General features: G+C 47.1%; 1 protein-coding gene and 1 long non-coding RNA gene across 3 annotated transcripts in view; both read right to left on the bottom strand.

The window, feature by feature from the left end:
* Positions 1–25,457, bottom strand: part of LOC122369632 (bestrophin-4-like) — a 64,214-nt gene that overhangs the window by 6,309 nt on the left and 32,448 nt on the right. For both annotated transcript variants that reach the window (XM_043344523.1, XM_043344524.1), the window contains exon 9: positions 19,391–19,518. In XM_043344523.1, coding sequence (XP_043200458.1) covers positions 19,391–19,518 — 128 coding nt within the window. The remainder of the gene's footprint in view (positions 1–19,390; positions 19,519–25,457) is intronic.
* LOC122369633 lies at positions 4,648–6,880 on the bottom strand. The gene is made up of 3 exons (XR_006254437.1): positions 6,728–6,880; positions 5,873–6,057; positions 4,648–5,451 (listed from the first exon to the last, which is right to left on the bottom strand). It is a non-coding gene; the product is annotated as an uncharacterized LOC122369633 (long non-coding RNA).

Below are 25,457 nucleotides of genomic sequence, written 5' to 3'. Positions count from 1 at the left end.
CTCTCGCGCTCGTTCTTGTGCGACTCACAACGGGGGCAACCTGACTTAAGTGGGGCTCTACGCATGAAAATACAAAATTTCAGTTCATTCTCTTTCGTTTGAGGCATAATTCGCCTTAATCGGTGGCATAGCGAGGTCACACGACAAAAATAAAAAAGCTTCAAGACTTCTGGGACACCCTGTACATATGTATAACATGTTAGGAAGCAATCGGTGGTGGTCATCCACGGTACTGGTTGATCTGACCTGATCTGATCTACCCCAAATGCATGGAGTCATCATCTTCGTTCAAAACTAAGATAACATTCGTAATCAGAACCTCGAAAAACCATCACAAGTTACATTCGCAAAGTTCTAGCAGGTCCCGAGTTTCCCTACTTATTGGCGATGACCTGTCCTGAGATGACCCGAAACCTTGTAAATGGGTATCATCGGCTTTCTCTCGTCACGGGCAGCATGCTCTTTTTTCCGCAAACCTCTAGATCGATCAGGGGTCGAAAGCATACCTCAGCGTTAGTTTAGTATACGTTATACGTTAGCGACAGGGAACCCACCAATAGAAGGGCTACAGTGAAGCAGAAAACATATTCGATACTCGATAGCTCTTTCAACGCTCTTTCGCTAGCTTCGCGTCAGATTTCATCTCTGGTCTATGTTTTGCCCATAGAAGGCAAACAGCGAACTGGACAGATTCTGCCGAAACATTTGCTTTGCAATAACTTTAGATTCCGTGAATTTGTATGGTATTTACATATATTGTCTTGTCACCACCGTGTTTATCTCTTTGAGACGCGTCACATGAGTTAAAATTTGACCATTCAGAATTAACGTTAAAACGACCTCAGGTCAACGTTATGTCCTGATCGAAAAAGGACGTCCTGCTGCATATGAATGGGTCCGTGTTGTTGAGCTGAACAGTGAACACCTTCCAGGTGCTGTCATCGCTCTACCGCGTCTTCGTCAAAAGTTGTAGAAAAAAATGCTGGTTGGCCACCGATGGACATTTCCACTAATGACCTTTCGAGTCATCACTCGCCATAAGTTGCACCCTGTCCCTGGCAATGATGAGCTGATTTGTCATGGGTCCAAAGATATTTTGCGTTTCTGACGAACTTTTTCAAAGCAGGAGGCATTCGTACTTTTTCTAATTTCTCATTATTTTCTCATGATGAGGTCACGTATTTGACCTGCCTCCAGATCATAGATGTAAATCCTCAGAATCATGAATTGCTGACACGTATAACCCCATGCATTAGGTATACCTACAGTGTACCAAATTTCGAAGTTATGGGAGAAAAGCTACAAGAATGGCGAGAGGGGAAAGTTTGATAGAGGTATACCGTATAACTGAACTTGACATGGCGACCTGACCTTAAGTGACCAGTGATAATTTTTACGCAAGTGATGTAGGTAGGTATACCTACCTAATAGGTTATACCAAATTTCGCGGCGCTGCGCGCCGATTTGTTACACGCGCACACACACACATACGCACGCACAAAACTGGGAAGTGTGACAAAAAAAACACACATACGCACGCACAAAACTGGGAAGTGTGACAAAAAAAAAAACACCCATCGGGTGAAGACTAGAAACCCGACCCCCCCACTCAAAAATCCGTGGCGACGCCCCTGCTCTGAGGGTCAGGTCAAGTGCCCCGAGGGCTAAAATACGATTTCGGGTTTTGAGTAATAACTTTGCCAAAAAACGGCGCAGAGTCGCGATTTTAGTACCATCAGGTTTGTCATGCTCCGGTGCGTCAAATGGTACACTTTTGTTTGGGTGGGGTCAACATAAGGTGTTCACATCGGGTCAAAGTCAGGTCAGAGGCACTCAGGTCACGAAGTTGGTCGGAGGAGGTTATATCGTATATCATTCGATTCGATAGGCTTCCCGAGTCCATTGGCGACTTTTCCGACTTACAGTTCAAATTTATCAGGAGTTATTGACGAAAAAACTTGTGACCTATGACGTCACGCTAGGTTAAAGATGCAAAAGTGAAGCATTGGGCATTGGAAGAAGTGCATGACATTGCGATTCCATGTGCTTGAGCTAGGTTTAGATCATTCTCGGCGTCAAAATAACAGTTTCCATATTTTCCCCATTGACTTGTAATGGTGACGTCACGCGATCGGCCTGACCTCATGTGACCTCTAGGAGAAATCCGAGATATACAAGTTTTGAGACTTCTAGAGGATACTAGGTCCTGTAAGTATCATCTCGCTGTGACAGCTCCTCTGGCACCGAGGGCATTGCGAAGTTTCGGTATTTTGGGACTATTGCAGAGGTTCACGTGTGACGTCATAAGTCAGTAATCTGACCAGAGACGGAAATGCAATCGGTTTCCAAAGATGCGTATGGAAGCAAAGATAAGGTGTGCCAAATAGCAGCCCTCTAGCTGTAAGGTGTTTTGAGCTATCGCCAAAAGTCGTGAGTGGAGCGCTACTGACTCCTCCGGTCGGCCGCCGGGGGTTAGGAGGCGTGCAGCGTATCGGAAAACCACCTGGTACTTAGCGAATTTTGCCGATAAAAATACGTTTCTTATGCCGACTTATAGCCAAAAGACGACTGAATCTCAAACCAGTCGTATCCTTGCACTAAATGGCTTGGTTTAGACACGATAGGTCTGAAAAGAAAAGGCCCCATGTATTCTCTATGGGCGCCACGAGGCCGTTGGCACCAGAGTTTCGGAAAGTGCCCTCGCCACAACCGCACGTGCAGATTTGGTCACGTGACCAAGCGCATTTGCCGCCACTGTATTTATATACACTGTGGAATATTCTACCAAGAGCCAGGCTGGCACGGTCCGCCGACATCAAAACAACGGTGCGTCAGCTGATTATTGGTCCTCCGATTCAGGAGAAATTATTAACGCGGGAACGCCGGCGCTAAATAAAGGCGGTAGGATTCACGGCTTCGCATGATCGTGTGCAATATTTTTTATAGTATCAAGCGAGGGGTATTGCTGGAGTTTTGCAAATAAATATTTTGTTCTCAGTTTGGCTATGCGATCGTGAACACTTTATTATCATAGATACGATATGAAACAGGATAAACAGGCCAACCCAAGGCTTATGTAGGCCAACCTTAGACTTCGCATAGCCATGGACATTGCGTAGGAAGGTTTAGGTACTCGCCGATCGTACCACGATACCACGGGCAAGATATCAGACTTTTGGGAGTTTTGTGTCGCTGAAATGTATTTTAAGTGCTAAGAAGGAAAATAATTCAATTTAATGATGTCATGGACAATGGACATTTAGCCATTCCAAGCATATAATTTGCCTGGCTTCGACAACCAGATAGCCAGGTTTATTTCAAGAGCTTCTAAAGAGGTAGTGGATTTAATATCGTTTCTATTACATTTATTTGATAATCCTACATATCAGTAAACCTGCCACGCTATCATTCTCGGCGAGCGAAGCGATTACCGGCACATCGTACCAATGCCAATGCAGCGTCGAGCGTCCGATGGTTTACGATAGGAATTATAACAATAGTTTTAAACTAGCGCTTTTTAGAACCATGGTCCGAAATGGTAATTCAAAGAACCTCTTCCCCTTTCAACTCACCTGAAAAAGCTGCTTTCGTGTACCACCCAGCACCCGTTTCGTAGATATATCAAAATCATAACCGGAGGCGAAGATTATCTTTATGATCTACCACGATTCGTGGGGCTGACTAGTACCGACGGGGATCCCACAAACACGACGGTCACATTCATTAAGCATGATGTACGGCGTAAAGCACCACAACTCGGCCCCAAAAGCGCAACCTTCTGAGATATCTTATATTTAGTTTCAATGCTGGTACTGGTGCAGTTTCAATGCTGGTACTCTGCTCATTTCTGTTCAATGAAGTTATTTCTCGCTTAAATGCGCCTCACATTAATCGTGTGCTGTGCTCCACAATCATTGCGCCGCGCGCTCTTCCTTCTTATCGGCCCCCTTGAGATCGTATCCATCAATATCTATTTGCTTCTAAGTTCTAATGACTTGTAGAGAAACAATTTTAGAGCGTTTAACAAAATAATTGCATAACGAGCGATGGGAAAAGCCCAATCGTCCAACTCATAAAAAAAACTTTGGGACACAAACAACTGGAAACTGTTGGTAGTTGGTACTTTCGCGCATAGGCGGCGGAACGGGGAGGGCACCGGGGCACCGTGCCCCCCTTTGATTTTGGCATTTTAACAATGGGCTCTATGGGCGTTACATGGAAAGAATGGGACCAAAAGTCGGCAGTGCCCCCCCCCCCTTCCCCAGTTGAGCTGGGCGCAGGTACTAAATGGCATCAAAGGAAATCCTATATTCATCTCGCCGCATTTAAGCGCACCAATCGAAAGACGACAGCGTGACCGCGCTGACAGGCAATCAACCTGGCCACATAAAACTAGCTAGTGCAAGGAAGATGTCTATATAAACCACTGGACCATGCAAAGCGTTCAGTAAATAAAATACGAGTAAAGATGACGCGTTTGAGGGCAGACTGGCCAAACAGTGACGTTACACGCGGATCTCAACACTGCACAACACATTCATCAAAAAAGATCTCGTGGATCCCTATATACGTCATAACTAGCCCTAGTACGGGGGTATATAGCCATGGACGTAAATGGCCGGCTTAAGGCACAGGATCCCAATTGTCATCCCCATTACGTGGTCCCCAGAAGTCGCCAGGCCGAGAGCTAATGGCAGTTAAGCACATCTTACACGTGCCGACAAACGTGACACAATGAATCCAATAATGAGTCCGCTAATAAGCCTGCCTAATTCTGCATGTAGGCTGCTATTTACCACCACGGCGGAAGGCTAAAACGCATCCATACAGCTCAACATAGGTGTCAATTTCCGCCGGGTTGGGGGTGCTCAAGCTCTTTAGATTCACCGCCGGCTCGGCTGGCTTGGCTTTGGAGCCCCAACAGACGGTGCGGGTCAAGGTCACCGCTAAGGCAGCGGCGGATTTGCTGCGCCCGGGCAGTGGGCACCCTCAATTCGGTGAAAATCGACACCCATGCAGCTCAACATGACAAAACGCTGCATACAAGCGCACGTCCTCGCATTTAATTGACGCATTTAACTGCGTCACTAACCTCGTACACTGTACAACACTGGTGAGATGACTGTCCGAAGGAAACTGCCGACTTTGGCTGGCAACATTCAGGGTTGGTGACTTATGTACTGAGTTCGGCTGGCTGACGGCGATGTGACTTCAGGACCGGTTGATGAACGGGCCATCCTAGCCCCATACTACAGGAGCCCAGCTGGTCTTGGCGAGCGGCGGCGACTGGACGAGGCTGGACCCCTACTACAGGAGCCCAGCTGGTGCTGACGAGCGGCGGTTACTGGACGAACGGGTCAGCCTGGACCCCTATTGCAGGAGTCCGGCTGGTCTTGGCGAGCGGCGACGACTGGACGAGGCTGGACTCCTACTGCAGGAGTCGAGCTGGTCCTGTCGAGGAAATAGTTCACCTTTAACATGGGATTTTAAACTGAGATAGCAGTCTGATAGAGCAGATTTGTGTATGCCTTATATTTGAACCGTTTGAGATATTCACCTTTTATCAGTGAATATTGGTGCTTAAATTAATGTTCTAGTGCTCATTTACAGCAAGCAGAAACCTCTTCAACACACACAGTGGCCAATCAGCGATGAGAGCACTTACAGGAGCAGAATCCCTTGCAGCTGATAGGTTGTTCAGCTGTAAGTGTTCATAACTCTAATCATTAAAATAATGAAATCCCTTTAGAAGAAGTGTGTAATTCCAAGTTAGAATACATTTAAATTTTATTCATCACATTTTTAACACACCTTTTTAAATTTTATTTATCAAGTTACTCACAGAAGGTGAACAATTTCTTTTAACACTTACCTTGCTTCAATGGTGACATGTAGCTCTTGCAGCAGAGAAGGCACAGCATTTGGCTGCAACTTCAAATATTTACTTGTTGCTATCAATTATTCAGTTTTGAAATGCATACAGGTAGGTACAATGAATCTTGGGTTCTCCTGTAAGAATGCCGACCGCAGAAGCAGAAGTTCATCCAAAGCTTGCGCCTGAAAAAGGGCCAGGTTTAATTATCATTATACCATAATCACATTTATGCCTAATTTGTAAGAAATAGGTTTAGGTTAGCAGAAATAGGTAAGGTTTTGACTAGACCCCCTGGGCCCTGGGTCACAACAGGAGATGACCCCCGTGATTGGTGGGACCACCAGGCACCAGCACTGGCACAGTCCGTTCTGACCACCGCACACCTATCAGCCACATTTAAAATGCACTACACTACATCCCCCACCACCTGACCACACCAGACCAAATCTGCACCGCGCTACACAAAATCCGCACTGCACCAAGCTAAATCAACGCCACACCAAAGCCTCACCAGCCGGACAAGCCAGCACAGACGAGATCTTGTCGAAATTGCCATGCTTTGCAGAGTGCATACTGGCCTACCTGAACCTGACCTTACCCAGCATATGAGCCTGACTGTCCTTAGCACTGGGAGCTCATTGAGACCAGGCCCCACAAGCCTAGTGGCCTCCTGAAACCTGATTTCCATATGGGGTGAGCTATTTAAGAATGGTGATCGGATATCGAACGTGAGACAAGACAGCAATGAGCAGTGGGCGGTTCATGCAACCATAATCATGTTTCCTTACCACAAGTATCAAAGCAAAATCAAAAATAGCTACCTATCGAATTCAAATTTCACTGGAACCTCACCTGCATGGATCTTAAGTGAAAGGATCTTGATACATCTGCACGAAAGATACATCTTGATCCACTCATCTCAATCTTGTTTTTCTGCATCCAGGGCATGCAACACTTCTGGTCAAGGCCGTATATAGGACATCGCTTCTGGTATTTTTGGCACCACACTCGACTGCTGAGCTCAAATGCAAATTTGGATTGCAATCACGGTCATAAAATACTGAATATTGAATCGCAATGTATGTTCAGTCGATGTACCCCTCGTTCGATGTCTCTCAGACGACGAAGATTGTACGTCGTCCGGCCAATCCCGTTCTAGATCAACGGGGGCTCGGCTGCAATTATGGAATGTGATTGGCCGAATGGCGTAGAATCTTTGTCGTCCGAAAAACATCGAACAAGAGTAATGTCGCTACTGCGCCATTGTTGCATCGAATTCGCCCCATAGAAGCACGTGTTAACTCTCTCCCATAGGGCCCTGGGTTGACTCTCTCCATAGGGTCCTGGGTAAACTCTCCCCTTGTCTATTTTCTTTAAACGGGGATAGTTTGGACAACAAAATATTTTCGACCTCAAAAAAAATAAAACTTAATTTTTGATGTACCTCATTGATGCAAAACATCAGAAAAACATTAGAAATTAAGTCAAAGAAACCGATTATTTATAAATGGACAGCTGACGGCATGCCTCCCGTGTCCCCTGGCTTGAAGCTTCGGCTCAGTGCTGCCAGATTTGGAGGATTTCCGCAAATCTGGAGGATTTTGAACTCTATTTGCGGACAAATTTCGCGTTTGGAGGATTTTTGATTCTGGAGGAAAATCTGGAGGATTTGTCACCCGATTAATATATTCAATTTCATGGAAAAATACAACGCGTTCAAGACTCAAAAGACATTTTCCTGCCCAGCTTCACCCTACCCGTTAGGATATATCACTGCCCTTTATCACCGTGAGACTGGAATGTCTCAGTCTGTAGCTATATCCACGAATATTAGCCGGTCCCGTAGCTCAGTTGGTTAGAGCGTTGGACTCCGCGTGGTGAGAGCACGCGTTCCCGGTTATGACAGTCCGGGTTCGAAGCGCGACGGGCGCTCGACATTTATGGGCCTCCTGACAGGTATGGTTGCGGTTGGTGGCAGGCCGTAGCCAGGCGAAGTCAGCGAGGGGACCGGCCGTGCGCGGCTTTGTGCGCACGTTAAACTTTGGACTCTAAATTCTGCCATAGAACCGGAATTGCGCGATCGGAGGGTAGAGGGCAGGGTCATCGCAACAAGCTTCGCTTAGCGATGGCTCTGTCCTTGTGAATCCTTCCCATCAAAAGGTTCGGACGAAATTTATAAAAAAAAAATATCATGGTGACTATTTGTTCCTATTTCGTGTACGATTGTACCATATGTTTTTGAAGGTACCGAACTACTGGCGGATCAAAGGGGGACATTTGGCGCAAATTCCCCCCCCCCCCTCCTGCAGCGTCCAAAATCGAAGAAAATTTTCGTTTTTTTTCAAGGATAAAACGAAAACTAAACAACTTTTATTATAAAAAAGCATCTTTTAAACTACACAGCAGTGCGAAAGGAATCGAAATCCGATGAGTTTTTAGAATTTGGAGAAACCTTTTCGGAGATATGCCCTCCCGCAGCGTCCAAGACCGCCTATCTGGATCCGCCAATGGGATTTGGAGGAATCTGGAGGATTTTTGTAACTGATCTGGAGGATTACAGCCTTCTCCATCTGGCAGCACTGCTTCGGCTCCGTGTTACCTTAGTATTCTATGACCGTGCCAAGAGCGCTCCCGGAAATGATCACGCGAGCGAAGTGTTTTAATTGTTGTAAATATTTTGATTGAAGAAAGGTCAAGGTTTTAGTTAGTTAGTAAGGAGGACATAAACTTCGTAACGGGGAAAATATTAAGGAAATAGCAAATGTGAAACATTTAAGAGAAATATTCATATACCTAATGTAGACACTGCATATTACGATAAGGAATTGCTGGTGACCACGATTGAAACGGTAATGTTTTGCGTTAAGATACCGCCTATGAGAGTGTCACTCAAGCAATAAACCCCGTAGAAGATGTCCTTTCTTTCTCTATGACTCAAGAAGACTCCGACTACAAGAAAATATAAAGAAACTATATATTTATAATTAACAGTACCAGAAGATCCCTCCAGGGAATTAACAGTTACGAAGTTTGTTCTTGCTCATAACAAAGGAATAGTTTCATTATATTAAATACGAACGATATGACCACGTAAAATCTACCTATTCAAGCATCACAAGGTACTCAATTTTGATGTGATGCGGATTGGATCAGCACTCCTACAAGGTAATTTACGAATCTTATTCATGTCCTTTTATTGCTATTCGTTTCGTGTCATGATGCTATAAGACCAGCTGCAAGATGCTGCTAAATATGAACGTCAAGGACTTGAAGCGCGAGTTAAAGGCACGAGGTTTGTCATGCCAGGGAAATAAGGAAAAGCTTAGGCTTAGATTGGCAGAGGCTCTAGAAGAACATGACAACGTAGAGCCAAATGACAGCGTATCCCAAGCAGGTACAAGAGCAACGACGTCAGAGTCTCTGACTTTGCGACAGGCAGATGAAGCTGCTGCCAGAGCTGGACTGCTGGCACGTTTGAAGGCCGTTAAGGAAAAACAGGAAATAGAAAGACAGGTTGCCGAGCTTAAACGTAAAGAGGAACTGCTAGATTTGGAAGCCAAGATAGCAGAAGTGTCCGCTAGAGAGCAGGCTATTAAATGTTTCCAGGATCAAGAAATGGCAGGTGCCGCAGTCAATGAATGTAATACCTCGCAAGGATCTCACCGTTGTCCAGTGCCGACCACCGAGTCTGGTGTCGGTGGAGACAAGTCAACGAGCGCGGTTGTCATCGATGACCAGCCCGCCACGTCATCAAACAGGGTGAGCTTCGCCAGGGACGACGGCGCGTCAGATAACCCCGAGCCGGACAACAGACAGCTGACCCAAGAGCGCGAGAGAACTGCCTCACTGATGCGCTTACCGATCATAGAGATGAAGAAATTCGGAGGAGACGTGACCGAGTTCGCTCAGTTCATGAAGGGTTTCCAGCTCAAGATAGCCTCAAAGCTGGATTGCGCACAAGAGAAGCTCTATTATCTTGAACAGCACATGACACCGGGCAGCAAACCGCACGCTATAGTGACAAGTTGCATGTATCTGGAGAACGGATACCAAGAGGCTATAAGAATGCTGAATAAGAGGTACGGCCAGCCTAGCCATATAGCATCAGCATTCATGGATCGTATTAACTCGTTCAGTCCGATTAAGGCGAATGATGTCGAGGCGCTCGACCGATTTGCGCTGTTGCTGCTCAGCTGCAAAAATGCCCTCGGCTCTTCCTCGCACATGATGGGAGATCCCAGAACAATGCGATCTTTGACCAGCAAGCTACCGGAGACGATGCTGAACAGTTGGAGGAGACATGCTGATGACATTGAAGAGAGGCAGGGACGTGAAGTGAAGTTTGAAGACGTCGTGAAGTTTGTTGGAGATGAGGCTAGGATAGCAGCCAATCCCACCTACGGTCGTCTCATGTACAGTCGCGACAATAGCGCAGTGCTCCCCTCCCAAGGCAGAGCAGGCAGCAGCAGTGTGAGGCGCACCAGGCCCGTTGTTGCAGTCGCCCAAACCCAGAATCAGGCAGCCTGCGTGTTCTGTGACGTTATAGGGCACGTCACAGCCGACTGTGAGCAGCTTCGAGCTACTCCACCGGAGCAGAGAAAGGCGTTCGCAATGAGCAGGTCCCTGTGTTTCTCTTGCCTAAGACAAGGTCACAGGAGCGCCGATTGCCGAAGACGAGCTGAGTGCAGAATATGCAAAAGGCGTCATCCGACTGCGATGCATCTGAAACGCCCACAGAGAGAGAACCGAGACCAAGGACGTCATGAACTCGCCATTCAAAGTCGCGGCCATGAAACTGGACCACCGAGAGAGACAGTTCAGCCACCACAAGAGAGGACCGGTAGGGTAAGGTGCCTAATTAGCGACCCACTTAATTTGAACCGTCATTGCTCACGCTCTGTGGGTGCCACTGTATTACTGGCTTGATTTTCGGAGAGATCGTTCATTTTTCTATTAAAATATAGTCATTTTCTGCCCCAATATTCACCAACATATTTGTAGTGAGCATTTTGGCAAACCATTGCAAAAAACGCTAATAGGGAACTCTTCCCGATTAGCGACCGGGGAGGGTCGCTAATAAGTCTATGGGTTTCCCCATACTAAAAATGGCAAAAAATGCGACGCCTGAAAAGATGAAATATGATCTCAAAAAGGTAACCTATACGCAAAGCACTCAATCACTCGGACAGGAACGTTTATCCAACACATTTACGTAAGTAAAAACTGATCACGTGATGCACCGAAGGCGAAAAGAAGGCGGAAACCCAAATTTTTGCGGGCTATATTGTATGATATTCGAGGTCCGCGCTGAATTCGGCACCCCTGCAGTCAGTGACGACATTTGGCATCCCCTGCCACACATTGCAAGCTTCAGCAACAACTCATTTTCATTTCTCTCTTTTCCCCTTTCTTTCCCTTCTTGAGCTATTTGCGACCATGTCAGGCGCAAATAGGAAATATGAGTTGCGACACATTTTTAACTGCCATGTTGTGCACAGTTGAGCGATTCACTATGGGAAAACGGCAATCAATTAAAAAAGGAATGTCGATTCAGAATAAAAAAGGTGCATCATCCTAACGTGCATCGTTTTTCGTCAGAGACGGCCCAAACACACACGTTTTGGATAAGAAACTCGTCATTTTTATTTAAACTCACCTGAAACGTCCCACCAGAAACATCGACAACCGGAAAATAATTTAATTTGATAACCAAAGTATGGCTGACCTTTTGACGATGTTTTTGCCCCGTTTTCTCCTGCCAGTTTTTCTGTAGGGAGGTAGGTCGCAAATCGGAAAGGGTCGCTAATTAGGCACCTTACCCTACTACTGGTGCGACAGTGTGCGGAACTGCAGGAGCGGAAAACTCAGATCGGCCCACACTACCCCTGGTTCCAGTCATCGTCTGTAACGGCAACATAAAGATTAAGACATTCGCATTCCTCGACAGTGGGTCTACCCATTCGTTCGCTACTGAAAGCTTGATGGATCAACTCGGCATTAAACAACAGCCCAGCAGGCACCTGACCATCACGACTGTGGCTCAGGAGGACATCAGCATTCCGACACGGGAAGTGGAAGGACTTCACATCACGGACCTGTGCGGAGATAACAGAATGGACTTACCAAAGCTCTTCAGCATGGAGAATATACCTGCCGACCCAAGCGACTACCCCAAGACAGACGATGTAAGAAGATGGGATCACCTCAGATATTTAGAGCTGCCAGAGCCCGAGATAAGTGAAGTTGGATTGCTCTTGGGAGCAAATGCGTTCCTAGCCATGGAACCAGTGAGAGTGATTCCAAGTGTAGACGGAAGCCCATACGCGGTGCTGACTAGATTTGGTTGGGTGGTCAGCGGTCTTGATTCACCATCACGAAAGTCGCACACCACAGTGTGTAGAGCGGCTGTGAAAGACGAGAGAGCGTCCATCGAAGAAATGGTGCGTAACATGTACGACAGCGAATATGAGGAGAAACTGCACTGCACAAGAAGAGGCCTATCAGTGGAAGACAAAGAATGGGTTCAAAAAATTGAATCCTCAATGGAGATGCAAGAAGGCCATTACAGTGCTGTTTTGCCAACAAAAACGCCAGAAGAGAGGATGCCAGTGAATGTGAAGATGGCAGAAAACCGACTGGAGCATCTCCGATCGCGACTGCGAAAGGATGCAAAACTTGCTGAGGACTATAAAGGCTTTATGGAAGAAATGATCAACAAGGGGTATGCAGAAGAAGTGCCGGAAGAAGAACAGAGAAGAGCAGATGGACGAGTGTGGTACCTGCCACATCACGCAGTGTATCACCCGACAAAACCTGACAAGATACGCGTTGTCTTTGATTGCGCAGCAAGATACAATGGCGTATCACTCAACGACATGCTCCTGACTGGTCCAGATCAGACGAATTCATTGGTGGACGTGCTGCTGCGATTCAGGCTAGAACGGGTGGCGGTCACAGCCGACGTTGAAGGAATGTTTAACCAAGTGAAGGTCGATGGAGCCGATCGAGATCTCATCAGATTCCTCTGGTTTGAGAACGGAGACATCAGTGGTCGCGCTCGTCACTATCGAATGACGGTCCACTTATTTGGGGCCACAAGCTCACCCAGCGTAGCATGCTATGCTTTAAGAAAGACTGCAGCCGACGCGGGTGACGACTTCTCGCAAGAGTGCGTGACAACTGTCAATGAAAACTTCTATGTAGATGACGTGCTACGATCAGTTCCGACAGACGAAGAGGCCATCACTCTAGCAAATGAGCTAAAGGACCTGTGCAAACGGGGAGGGTTCAATCTGACTAAATTCGCATCGAACAGCCCAGCCGTGGTAGAAGCCATCGAAAACGAAGACAGATCGACTGAAATGAAAAAATGGTCTGGCCTCTGGGATGAGCTGCCGACCGAGAGGGTGCTCGGGGTGATATGGCACCCAGAACATGATCTTCTGAAGCTGTCTCCACAAATAGAGGGCGCGAAGGTGAAGACCTGCTCAAGACGCGGTTTGCTTTCTGTGGTGAGCTCGGTATATGACCCGCTAGGTATGGCTGAACCGACCGTGATACAGGGACGTCGTCTCCTGCAAGAGTTGACCCGGAAGCAGATGGACTGGGACGCTGAACTGGAAGAAGAGGACAAACTAGCTTGGAATGGCTGGCTTTCGACTCTGGAAGGCTTGGACAGTCTGAGCATCCCGCGATGCATAAAGCCTAGGGACTTTGGGAGTATCACCACTTGTCAGATACACACGTTCGTCGACGCGAGCGAGGCAGCTTACGGCGCTGTGTCATACATCAGGCTGGCGAACGCTGCCTGTGCCGTTCAGGTGAGCTTTCTGAAAGGGAAGGCACATCTGGCTCCTCTGAAAATGGTAACAATCCCACGACTCGAACTGATGGCCGCTGTGACAGGCGTGAGACTCAGTGCACTGATCCTGGGTGCATTGAAGATCCAGTTGGAGCGCTTGTCGGTTGAAGTAGAAGAGTTCTTCTGGACAGACAGCACTACGGTGTTGAGATACATCAACAACCGCAAAACAAGATTTCACACATTCGTTGCGAACAGGCTGGCAATCATACATGACGGCTCACACCCTGCTCAGTGGAGGCATGTGCCCAGCTCTCAAAATCCGGCGGACGATGTGTCAAGAGGAACTCAGGGTGACAGGTGGCTGACAGGGCCAGAATACCTCTGGAAAAACGAAACTCAGTGGCCAGAAACGCCTCAAGCGTTACAAGACACGACAGATGACCTGGAGGTCAAGAAGATGACTGTGTGTGCAGCAAAGGCTTATGATGCGACTCAAGAAGATGATCTTCAAAACCCACTGCTGAAACTCACTGCACACTACAGCGACAGGCACAGGCTTCTCCGAGCAGTAGCGTGGATCTTGAAGGTGAAACAGGAGTTGATTCGTCGAAGTAAGGAGGAAGGAGTCACAACGCAAAGGAAGACGATTTTGCTGGAAACTCGAGACATCCGAGAAGCAGAGAGAGCTATTATGATGAGCGTACAGTCCGCTGCGTTTCCAGAGGAGGTGGTGGCCTTGAACTCAGGCAAAGACATTCGTGCAACAAGCAAGCTCAGCAAACTTAGCCCCTTCCTTGAAGACGGCATCATCCGAGTCGGCGGAAGACTGCAACATTCAGCTCTTGAATATGATGCTAAGCATCCAGTCATTCTCCCGAGTCATGCGAGCTATGTGAAGCTACTTGTCGAGGACGTCCACAGACGAACAGGACATGCTGGCCGACAGCACGTTTTGGCAGAACTAAGGAAGAGGTTCTGGATTTTGAAGAGCACATCGGCTGTCAAGAGAGTGCTTAAATCGTGCTTCACCTGCAAGCGGCTACGTGCGAGAACGGAAAAACAAAAGATGGCAAATCTTCCAGGCGACAGGATCACAGCGGGGGAGCGACCGTTTACAAGAACTGGGGTAGACTACTTTGGACCCTTCTACGTCAGCCAAGGTCGAGGACAAGTTAAGCGATATGGTGTTATTTTCACCTGCCTATCAGTGCGCTGCATACATATTGAAGTGGCTGAGGATCTGTCATCGGACTCGTTCACCTGTGCGCTGAAAAGATTTGTAGCTAGAAGAGGGAACGTCAAGACCCTGAGATCAGATCGAGCAACAAACTTTGTTGGAGCCCACAGAGAACTACGTGAAGAGCTGAAGCGGCTGGAGGAAAAGGAAGAGTGGGTGGCAAAGGAGATGCTAGCCAACGACATTGACTGGAAGTTCAACACTCCAGGAGCGTCTCATCATGGTGGAGCCTGGGAACGAATGATTAGAACAGTTAGACGGATTCTGGACACGATGCTCCACGCGAAAACACTGAAGAATGAGACGCTGCAAACGTTCCTGTGTGAAGCCGAGGCGATAGTGAACAGCCGGCCTCTGGTCTCGCCATCGAGTGACCCCCTCGACGCTCCGCCCCTCACTCCAAACGACATACTCTTACTCGGGGCCAGTTCCGGAACGACACCCTTGAATGTCTTCTCTGCATCTGACAATGACAAACGGAAAATGTGGAAACAGGCGAGCTATATGGCAGATGTGTTCTGGAAGCGCTGGCGTCGAGAGTATGTTCCACTGCTCCAGCAGCGGTCCACCAGCACCGCTACGGCCAGGCAAAACCTGGCTGTGGGCGATTTGGTATTGATGGCTGACGACAGTGTGCCACGGGGCCAATGGCCCATCGGTAGGGTCGAGTCAGTCAAGATGTCAAAAGACGGCTTAGTGAGATCGGTGACTCTGAACATCAGAGGTGTTACAGTGCAGCGTCCGATTACCAAACTTGTGAAAATGTAATAAGTGCTGTGTATGACTACTGTGTATGTCATGTCGTAGGTACCTTGCGAATGTAAATGTTGAAAGAGTTCTTTCAAGGGGAGGGTGTTGAATATTCTACCAAGAGCGCTCCCGGAAATGATCACGCGAGCGAAGTGTTTTAATTGTTGTAAATATTTTGATTGAAGAAAGGTCAAGGTTTTAGTTAGTTAGTAAGGAGGACATAAACTTCGTAACGGGGAAAATATTAAGGAAATAGCAAATGTGAAACATTTAAGAGAAATATTTATATAATGTAGACACTGCATATTACGATAAGGAATTGCTGGTGACCACGATTGAAACGGTAATGTTTTGCGTTAAGATACCGCCTATGAGAGTGTCACTCAAGCAATAAACCCCGTAGAAGATGTCCTTTCTTTCTCTATGACTCAAGAAGACTCCGACTACAAGAAAATATAAAGAAACTATATATTTATAATTAACAGTACCAGAAGATCATGTTCTGGGTGCCATATCACCCCGAGCACCCTCTCGGTCGGCAGCTCATCCCAGAGGCCAGACCATTTCTTCATTTCAGTCGATCTGTCTTCGTTTTCGATGGCTTCTACCACGGCTGGGCTGTTCGATGCGAATTTAGTCAGATTGAACCCTCCCCGTTTGCACAGGTCCTTTAGCTCATTTGCTAGAGTGATGGCCTCTTCGTCTGTCGGAACTGATCGTAGCACGTCATCTACATAGAAGTTTTCATTGACAGTTGTCACGCACTCTTGCGAGAAGTCGTCACCCGCGTCGGCTGCAGTCTTTCTTAAAGCATAGCATGCTACGCTGGGTGAGCTTGTGGCCCCAAATAAGTGGACCGTCATTCGATAGTGACGAGCGCGACCACTGATGTCTCCGTTCTCAAACCAGATGAGATCTGATGACCTTCACTGATGAGATCTCGATCGGCTCCATCGACCTTCACTTGGTTAAACATTCCTTCAACGTCGGCTGTGACCGCCACCCGTTCTAGCCTGAATCGCAGCAGCACGTCCACCAATGAATTCGTCTGATCTGGACCAGTCAGGAGCATGTCGTTGAGTGATACGCCATTGTATCTTGCTGCGCAATCAAAGACAACGCGTATCTTGTCAGGTTTTGTCGGGTGATACACTGCGTGATGTGGCAGGTACCACACTCGTCCATCTGCTCTTCTCTGTTCTTCTTCCGGCACTTCTTCTGCATACCCCTTGTTGATCATTTCTTCCATAAAGCCTTTATAGTCCTCAGCAAGTTTTGCATCCTTTCGCAGTCGCGATCGGAGATGCTCCAGTCGGTTTTCTGCCATCTTCACATTCACTGGCATCCTCTCTTCTGGCGTTTTTGTTGGCAAAACAGCACTGTAATGGCCTTCTTGCATCTCCATTGAGGATTCAATTTTTTGAACCCATTCTTTGTCTTCCACTGATAGGCCTCTTCTTGTGCAGTGCAGTTTCTCCTCATATTCGCTGTCGTACATGTTACGCACCATTTCTTCGATGGACGCTCCCTCGTCTCTCACAGCCGCTCTACACACTGTGGTGTGCGACTTTCGTGATGGTGAATCAAGACCGCTGACCACCCAACCATATCTAGTCAGCACCGCGTATGGGCTTCCGTCTACACTTGGAATCACTCTCACTGGTTCCATGGCTAGGAACGCATTTGCTCCCAAGAGCAATCCAACTTCACTTATCTCGGGCTCTGGCAGCTCTAAATATCTGAGGTGATCCCATCTTCTTACATCGTCTGTCTTGGGGTAGTCGCTTGGGTCGGCAGGTATATTCTCCATGCTGAAGAGCTTTGGTAAGTCCATTCTGTTATCTCCGCACAGGTCCGTGATGTGAAGTCCTTCCACTTCCCGTGTCGGAATGCTGATGTCCTCCTGAGCCACAGTCGTGATGGTCAGGTGCCTGCTGGGCTGTTGTTTAATGCCGAGTTGATCCATCAAGCTTTCAGTAGCGAACGAATGGGTAGACCCACTGTCGAGGAATGCGAATGTCTTAATCTTTATGTTGCCGTTACAGACGATGACTGGAACCAGGGGTAGTGTGGGCCGATCTGAGTTTTCCGCTCCTGCAGTTCCGCACACTGTCGCACCAGTAGTACCGGTCCTCTCTTGTGGTGGCTGAACTGTCTCTCTCGGTGGTCCAGTTTCATGCCAGCCATACCTAGCGGGTCATATACCGAGCTCACCACAGAAAGCAAACCGCGTCTTGAGCAGGTCTTCACCTTCGCGCCCTCTATTTGTGGAGACAGCTTCAGAAGATCATGTTCTGGGTGCCATATCACCCCGAGCACCCTCGTTGTTGTTGTATATATTGTTGTTGTTGTATATATATGTTGTTATATATGTTGAATATTCTACCAAGAGCGCTCCCGGAAATGATCACGCGAGCGAAGTGTTTTAATTGTTGTAAATATTTTGATTGAAGAAAGGTCAAGGTTTTAGTTAGTTAGTAAGGAGGACATAAACTTCGTAACGGGGAAAATATTAAGGAAATAGCAAATGTGAAACATTTAAGAGAAATATTCATATAATGTAGACACTGCATATTACGATAAGGAATTGCTGGTGACCACGATTGAAACGGTAATGTTTTGCGTTAAGATACCGCCTATGAGAGTGTCACTCAAGCAATAAACCCCGTAGAAGATGTCCTTTCTTTCTCTATGACTCAAGAAGACTCCGACTACAAGAAAATATAAAGAAACTATATATTTATAATTAACAGTACCAGAAGATCCCTCCAGGGAATTAACACCGCGCGCATTAATTAAATAACGGTTCGTTGTTATAAGTGAGTTTTTTCCTTTATTCTTTCAATTTAGGATAACATGAAAGAAGATAATACCAGTATAACGCCTTTTGGGGCGACTAACGGAGCGAGCGAGGGGGTGAGTCTTGCACGTGCGAAATTTCGAGGGGGTACCTCCAACTGACTTGTGCACGGCACCCTACTGACCGGTTTCTAGCGATGTGCCAAATTTGAGCACAATCGGCCCAGCCGTTCTCGAGATCTGGGAGCGGCACCCTGCACGTGCGCACGTGCAAAATGGGTCCCAACTGACTTGTGCACGGCACCCTACTAACTGGTCCCTAACCGTGTACCAAATTTGAGCGCCGTCGGTCCAGCCGTTCTCGAGATCTGGAAACGACCCCTGCACGTGCGCACGTGCAGCAGCACCCCAATTCTGGCACATGGATATGCAGTGCCTTTTGGGTACCTACCTACATGCCAACTTTCAGCGCAATCGGCCAAGTAGTTACCGAGATATTGCAACAATTACAAAACTGACACCTCTTCGTTTTGCACGTGGCACGTGCATAAGGGGTCACCCAAATGCATCGGGAATAGTCCAATACTTGGTAGAAGGAATGAAGCTACCCTACAAAATTTACCGCATGTAAATCGGTCAAGTGGTTGCTGAGATATAAGCCTCGCAAAAGCGTCCGCACGGCCGGCCGGCCGGCCGGCCGGCCGGCCGCTCATACTCAGAAATTTCCGTTAATCTAAGGAAAGACTACGCTCGCTTCGCTCGCTCCGTAACCAAACAGAAGATTAAATTGGTGTTTCCCTTTTAATTCCTGCTCATCGGATTAGCGTATCATTCTGTGAATATAGTTTTAAGGCACGTCTTTCAATCATCCACTATCAACACGACCGTTTTGTCATCGGACTTCTGTCCGTTTTCCGGTATTTACCATCGATGAGGCCGTTCTCTGCGGCGATGCTACCCAGCGAAGTGGAGCCGAAGAAGTTCTCGCTCTCGTCGTCATCTTGCTCCTCTTTTATCTCCGGCAGCACCATAGTGTGCTCCTTCACTGGCACCCTGTGATGAGGGGAGAGGGGGACGGTTAACGGCAAGTAATCTTGAGTGGCACAGGAGAGCGGCGAACATTTGTACAGGAAGGGGAGGGACGTTCACTGGGACGCATTAAATACCTATAAAAGGTTCTTGGCGAGATAACGAGGTATTTCTGCAACATTACTGCGATAGATTACCTAACCTAGGCTTACGTAAAAAAGAACAGAAATTAACAGTGTCTACATGCCGGCTGCATCCCTGCCCTTGCAGCCAAGAGTAAGAGCAAAAGAGTAGTATTCGGTGCCGTCATGCACCAGCCGGCCAAGTTGGGGACGGCCGCAGGGGCACGAGCGGCCCGCCAGACATGCGGCCGCCCTTTGGAGACGGTCTGCGCGTCCCTCCCACGGCCAACCCAAACAGCACCGCGGCCGGGTCCCAGGACAGGCGCAATGCCCTGACATGTGCTGGCTCGGCAGCCAGACACCGCCGTCCCTCCAGAGACCACCCTTGTCTCCGTGCGCTGTTTAAATCGCCCCTTGTCTCCGGAGACGGCTTCCTGTAAATGCCCACGGTCTTCTCCGGTGACGCGAGAAGGCGTATCGCTGTGGGTCTGGCTATTGGGGATTTTCTCTGAGCCGTTGGGATTTTCTGCCGGCGCTCCTTCCCAATCGTATATCCCGGAAATTTAGCGACGGTGACGCCGCTCAAAGGTTACCCGTGGCGGCTCGGCGCCAAATCGTGCCCAGTCGGGAAGCCCGTCAGCCTTTCCGGTGGGTGCCACTGGCGACCTCTTCCTGGTCAGAAAGTCCGCCCGAAGGTTCACTCGCCAAACAATGTGTGCAAGCTTGTCTGTAGACGGTAATGTTCGGGTGGTGAAGGAGGCACAGCCCACCCACCAGCTTTATCTTTCGGCGGTACTTTCGGCATCCTTGATTTGATTCTATAGGATAATGGCGTGCAGCAAAGCGTATCATGTGCTATAAGATTTGAGGCGCTGTTTTACGTGGTACGGCAGGTTAAATTTAATTAGCATATTTCATGGTTCCTAATCTAGTGATAAAATGCTACTTATAAGTCTGAGTCGGAAGTTCACTCAGACGACAGCACTGGTTCTCAACAGGCGGGAATTGATAGACCGACAATTAGATCGATGAACAGAATTAACAGGTCTTAGGTGAGATTTGTTTTGGATCAAATGAATTTCAGTGTTTTTTTTATTTTAATACATTTTGCAGATGCTGCTCTGCATGACAAAAATTAAAAATACAGTGATCGTCGGCTACTAGCTCGCATAGTATTCATGAGCCCCAATTCTGCATGTCTCATCTGCAATACATTCAAATACATATGTTAAACAGCAGCTGGGCTGTGAAATTGACAGTGGACATGTGGAGAGACAGACGTTTTGTCTCCTGCCTGACATGGCCGGCGACTCCGAAAACGGGTAATGAAATTCAGACGGCGATATGGACTGACATTATTCATCCAGTCGGATCGGGAGCTCCGACCCGTCACTAAACGATAGCCTGGAGGAATTTCAGCTTGTCAGTGCTGCAGCAGCCGGCTAATTTGCCACGTTATCGTCAGCCTTGGTCTGTCATGGCGTCGACGTTGATGTAAAAATGACGGCAGAAACCATTGAGATTTATGGTGCGGAATGAATCAAAAGGGTTTGGTGAATGTTGTGTAAAGCCCGCGCCTGTAGGAATAGGTTTTCCTGGTCGACGGGCGCCGCGTCGGAACGCGAGGCTGGCTTTCACCTCGGGCGGGCTGACCGTTCCGACTCCCGCCTCGAGCTGGGTTATAACGCGTGAGCGCCGGCCGATCGGGGCTCTCGTGTGGTGGCTTCGCTCGAGGTAGGTGTCCCGCTGACCCGGAGGATGGGGCTTTGTGCTCACCCCGCCTCCCTAGCTAGGCTAGGAGCAAGGTAAAGTAAATGTGTAGATTGCGCGTGTTAGGGTATGTTAGGCTAATCTGCGCGTTTATTCTGAGGCGACGTAATTTCCCGTAGACGTACATTCCCGAGCAGTCTTGTTTCATTCTTTGGCGTTATACTTGTTTTATGTAAATAATAACGGAGCAGAAATCTTTATCTTGTTTGGCAGAGAGAGACATTCGAGACGAGAGACGAAAGACGGAGGTAATGAATGAGTCACGGAGTTTAAACATCAACGTAACGTAAATGTAATAATAACGTAACTTGCAATTAAGACGGTGTAATGCACACCGCAACCCACGAGGGTGCGCGACCCAACCGTGTGTGCCCAAAGGTGATGCATTCCCTGTCCACCGGATGCCAAAGTAAAGTAAAGATAATAGTTGGACCACCACGGCTGGGTGGCAGACGGCTGTTGGAGGATTGCACGGGTGTCGGCGGTAGCGCAGCCGCCGGCATCACGAGTACATTACATAATTTTGGTGCATCGGCCGGGAATCGCTGTTACGTGTGCACATTGCGCTCAAGTCGGCAGTGAGCCTTCTTCTGATATGGAGAAGCCCGTAAGTCTCGACCGAGCAGGCTAGTTCGCGTGCACAATCATGTCAGTCGGTGTGACCCTTGTTCAGCCACTATATAAGTCTTAAACTGCGTTAGTTGGTTGGAGAAGCCCGTAAATCCGCGACCCAGACACCTGTTGTTTGGGCGGCATGTTGTGCAAGTCGGCAGCGATCCCTTCTCTTGATATAGAGAAGCCCATAAGTCTCGACCGAACTAGCTTGTCTTGCGTGCGCTTTGTGCTGTAGTCGGTGTGACCCTTGTCCGACCGCTATATAAGTCTTAAACTGCATTAGTTGGTTGGAGAAGCCCGTAAATCTCGACCGAACAGCCCCAGTCGATGTGCCGATTTAATTTGCTCACTCCGTGAAATATTCATTACTCAGGGACAATCGAGCGAGCCAGCCACCAAAATTCATTAGGAAAATTTTGTTGACGACTGCAATAATAAGACATCGGTGAGAGGAAATATCTGACCGATAAACGGCGAACCGTATGATTGATTGATGAAAGTATATATGATTGATATAATTGAATGTTGTGCGAGTGATGAAATTGAAATGTTTTCGTCACGGATAAAGGCCTGTCCTGACGAGAACTTCAATTATTGTTATGCCTGATATCTAGTGTTATGTTTGAAATGCTACGGAACTTTGCTGTGCTTCGTTTCTTTCTAAAAACTATAAATGGTCAATTCAAACTTTGCTATCAGGCGTTAAATTGTAAAACTTTATAAATCCGTATTGATATGATTTTGCCAGCAACGTATTTACGTGATACGTAATGTAGTCTTGTCGTTGAAACTGATACTTCCCTCGTCAAAATCATTTGAAATGCCAGTGAAATTATTACCTGAACATTCACTAAGCGAGATGTTAGAATTACCATGTTTCCTCAGAATTATTCGTAAATTTTGCGTTTAACCGTTCAAAGGTTAAACCGTTCACCGTTTTACTGTTCTTATTCTCTCATTCACTGATCGGGGATCATTGGAATTCTGGAAAATTTATGAATAAGGTATTCCTTAGGAAATGTCAAAATTGCCATACTTTGCTCATAATTCTCATGAATTATCGTAATCGAACATTTTTGATTATTTACCATTTTACTATAACATGGGCTAGGCTCACCGATCGAATAAATGAATTGCCGGTGAAACTTTAAATTTACTAGGTGGAAATGTCAAACTTGCTGTTTAACTCATACCTTTGATAAATAATGCATTTTGCCGTTTTAAATCGTTTCACCGTTTAATCTATTTGCTTCGTACAGGGTTTTGTAATCGTTTACTTTGATCAAATGCTGCAAGTCGTTAACTAAATTTCATTCATTTAACAAATGTGTTATGGATACGTATTGCCCGACATTTATATTTAAAACGCTTTATTGTATTTGTAAAGCTCGATTACGACGGTAGGAATGTAAATTTAATTACCAATTACTTTCTTGATTTTCCGTTTAGGTACGTGCCTAAGCCGATGTTTTAAAAACGTTCATGTAACAAAATGGATCGTCGTTAAACATCAGCTTTGTAGGAATGTTAGTTTATTTACCGTTTATCTTTTGGTGCTTACGCGCTTTACGCCCATGTTCTACAAGATTCATGGACCTAAGAATATAAGATGTCGTTTTAGTTTAAACCCACTTTTATAAGATTTCGTTTTAGTTGAAATCCACTTTATTCGCCTGTAAATGTATCAATATAAAGCAAATTTCAAACTTACCCAAATTTTACTTGCATATCGTTTAAATTGTTATAACGTTTCAATATGCATTGCATATCATTGTTGAACGAAGGCTCCCAGGTTAAATTAGATTGCTTGTCATAATTTGAGGTATTTGATTTAAAATTGAGGTATTTGATTCAGATAAAACTGTCAGCATTGTTCAGGTTATGATTTTAAGCATAATCTGGTTCAATTTCACAGTTTTAAATTCATTTTTACGTTGATGATAATTAGTTGAGCGTACAGCCCTTTTATGCGTTTCTTCGGATACCGATCCTGTGGATCTATGTCTGGTTGATGGTTCCCCGCTCCCCTAATTGACAGCCGCCAACGAGCGAAATCGTTCTTTCGTATTCGAAGAACTCAGAGCCGAATACCAGTTTCGCTATTCTGTCCTTATATCTCCAGCGCCGGCGCCGCCCGCTCGACTTGGTCATTGGTCAATGGTCACCGACCTGGCCGGTGTGTTTGCTGTTTGGCCCGTCGTCCCAATCCATTATTCCAGCGCCGCTGGGCATGCGTCGGAGCGCTGTAATGGCGGAGACTAGTGGAATGCGGTGCCGCATTTCCGCAGACTATTATCCTCCATGGGCGAAAGGCGCCAGAGCCTCGTCTCCCAGTCAATTCCATCCCGGTCCCGCTCATTATCTCAGCGATCAGTCATTTCTTCTTCCTGGTTTTCCCAGTTATCGGCGCTGCGCCGCACGCACATTCGACCCGCATCTCTGCGCTCTCAGCGATCGGTCATCACCTCTTCCTGGCTTTCACAGCCATCGGCGCTGCGCCGCACGCACATTTGACCCGCTTCTCTGCGCAGTGGGAGTCAAACCATGTCCCACTTTCTCTTTCACCAGATCCCACGCACCATCTAATCACTTCCCCGCTCGCCATGTGCCAGTGACGGGGACCCGACCCACAGTCGGCGCTGTCGCTGAACCGTTACCAAAGGGCCGGCGACGAGAGATGCCGCTCTAAACTCAGTTTAGACGGAAATAAATTTAAATGACTTGTTTGTGCAAAATTTCATGGCCCATTCAGCATGATCATACCGACCATTACCTGTGACCACTGGCAATGTCGCTCTAAACTCAGTTTAGGCGGAAGGAAATTTAAATGATTTGTTTTGCGAAATAAATGGCCCGTTTAGCATGATCATACCGGTCAATACCTGTGACTACTGAGACGGCCGCTCACGTGGTCAGGTCGGATGGTCGACTGTGACGTGTTAAACGTACAATTTCGGAAAAGTTCAGTCTTAACCAATTTCTCATGGAATACAAATTTCATTAACGATTGAAGCTTGCAGATTTCAAAGTCCGACCATCAATCGGAAAAGGGCCAAGAATTACGGACAATCATCCGCGGTGTTGAGATGTCACGCCCCACGGCCGATGTTAGCCGTCTTTAACAACCAGAGGTGCCCCTATAACCGCGGCTGGTATGTACCGTTTATCCTTCCTTCTATCCAATACTTTCTCCTGTCATCAGGCATATTTAAATTAAGCATGTGCTCTGTAACTGGTTGATTAAAAGTATGAAACGTTGAATGTGCGAAGTGTAATGAAGTGTTCTGTAAATGGTTGATTGTTCGCAAACGTTTAAATGTGGAAAGTGTGATGAATATGATGTGACTGACTTAGCTAGGCATTGCGTAATGAACGTTTTTCCTGCCGAGTTGTTTTGTTTTTATCGTCAGGTGCGCGGCGGGCGATCTCCGAGAGCCACCGACGGATGTGGAGGAC

This window comes from Amphibalanus amphitrite, unplaced genomic scaffold, assembly GCF_019059575.1.
Source record: "Amphibalanus amphitrite isolate SeventyFive unplaced genomic scaffold, NRLGWU_Aamphi_draft 001057F_arrow, whole genome shotgun sequence".
NCBI classification, from domain to species: Eukaryota; Metazoa; Arthropoda; class Thecostraca; order Balanomorpha; family Balanidae; genus Amphibalanus; species Amphibalanus amphitrite.
This window is presented reverse-complemented; position numbering and strand designations above follow the sequence as displayed.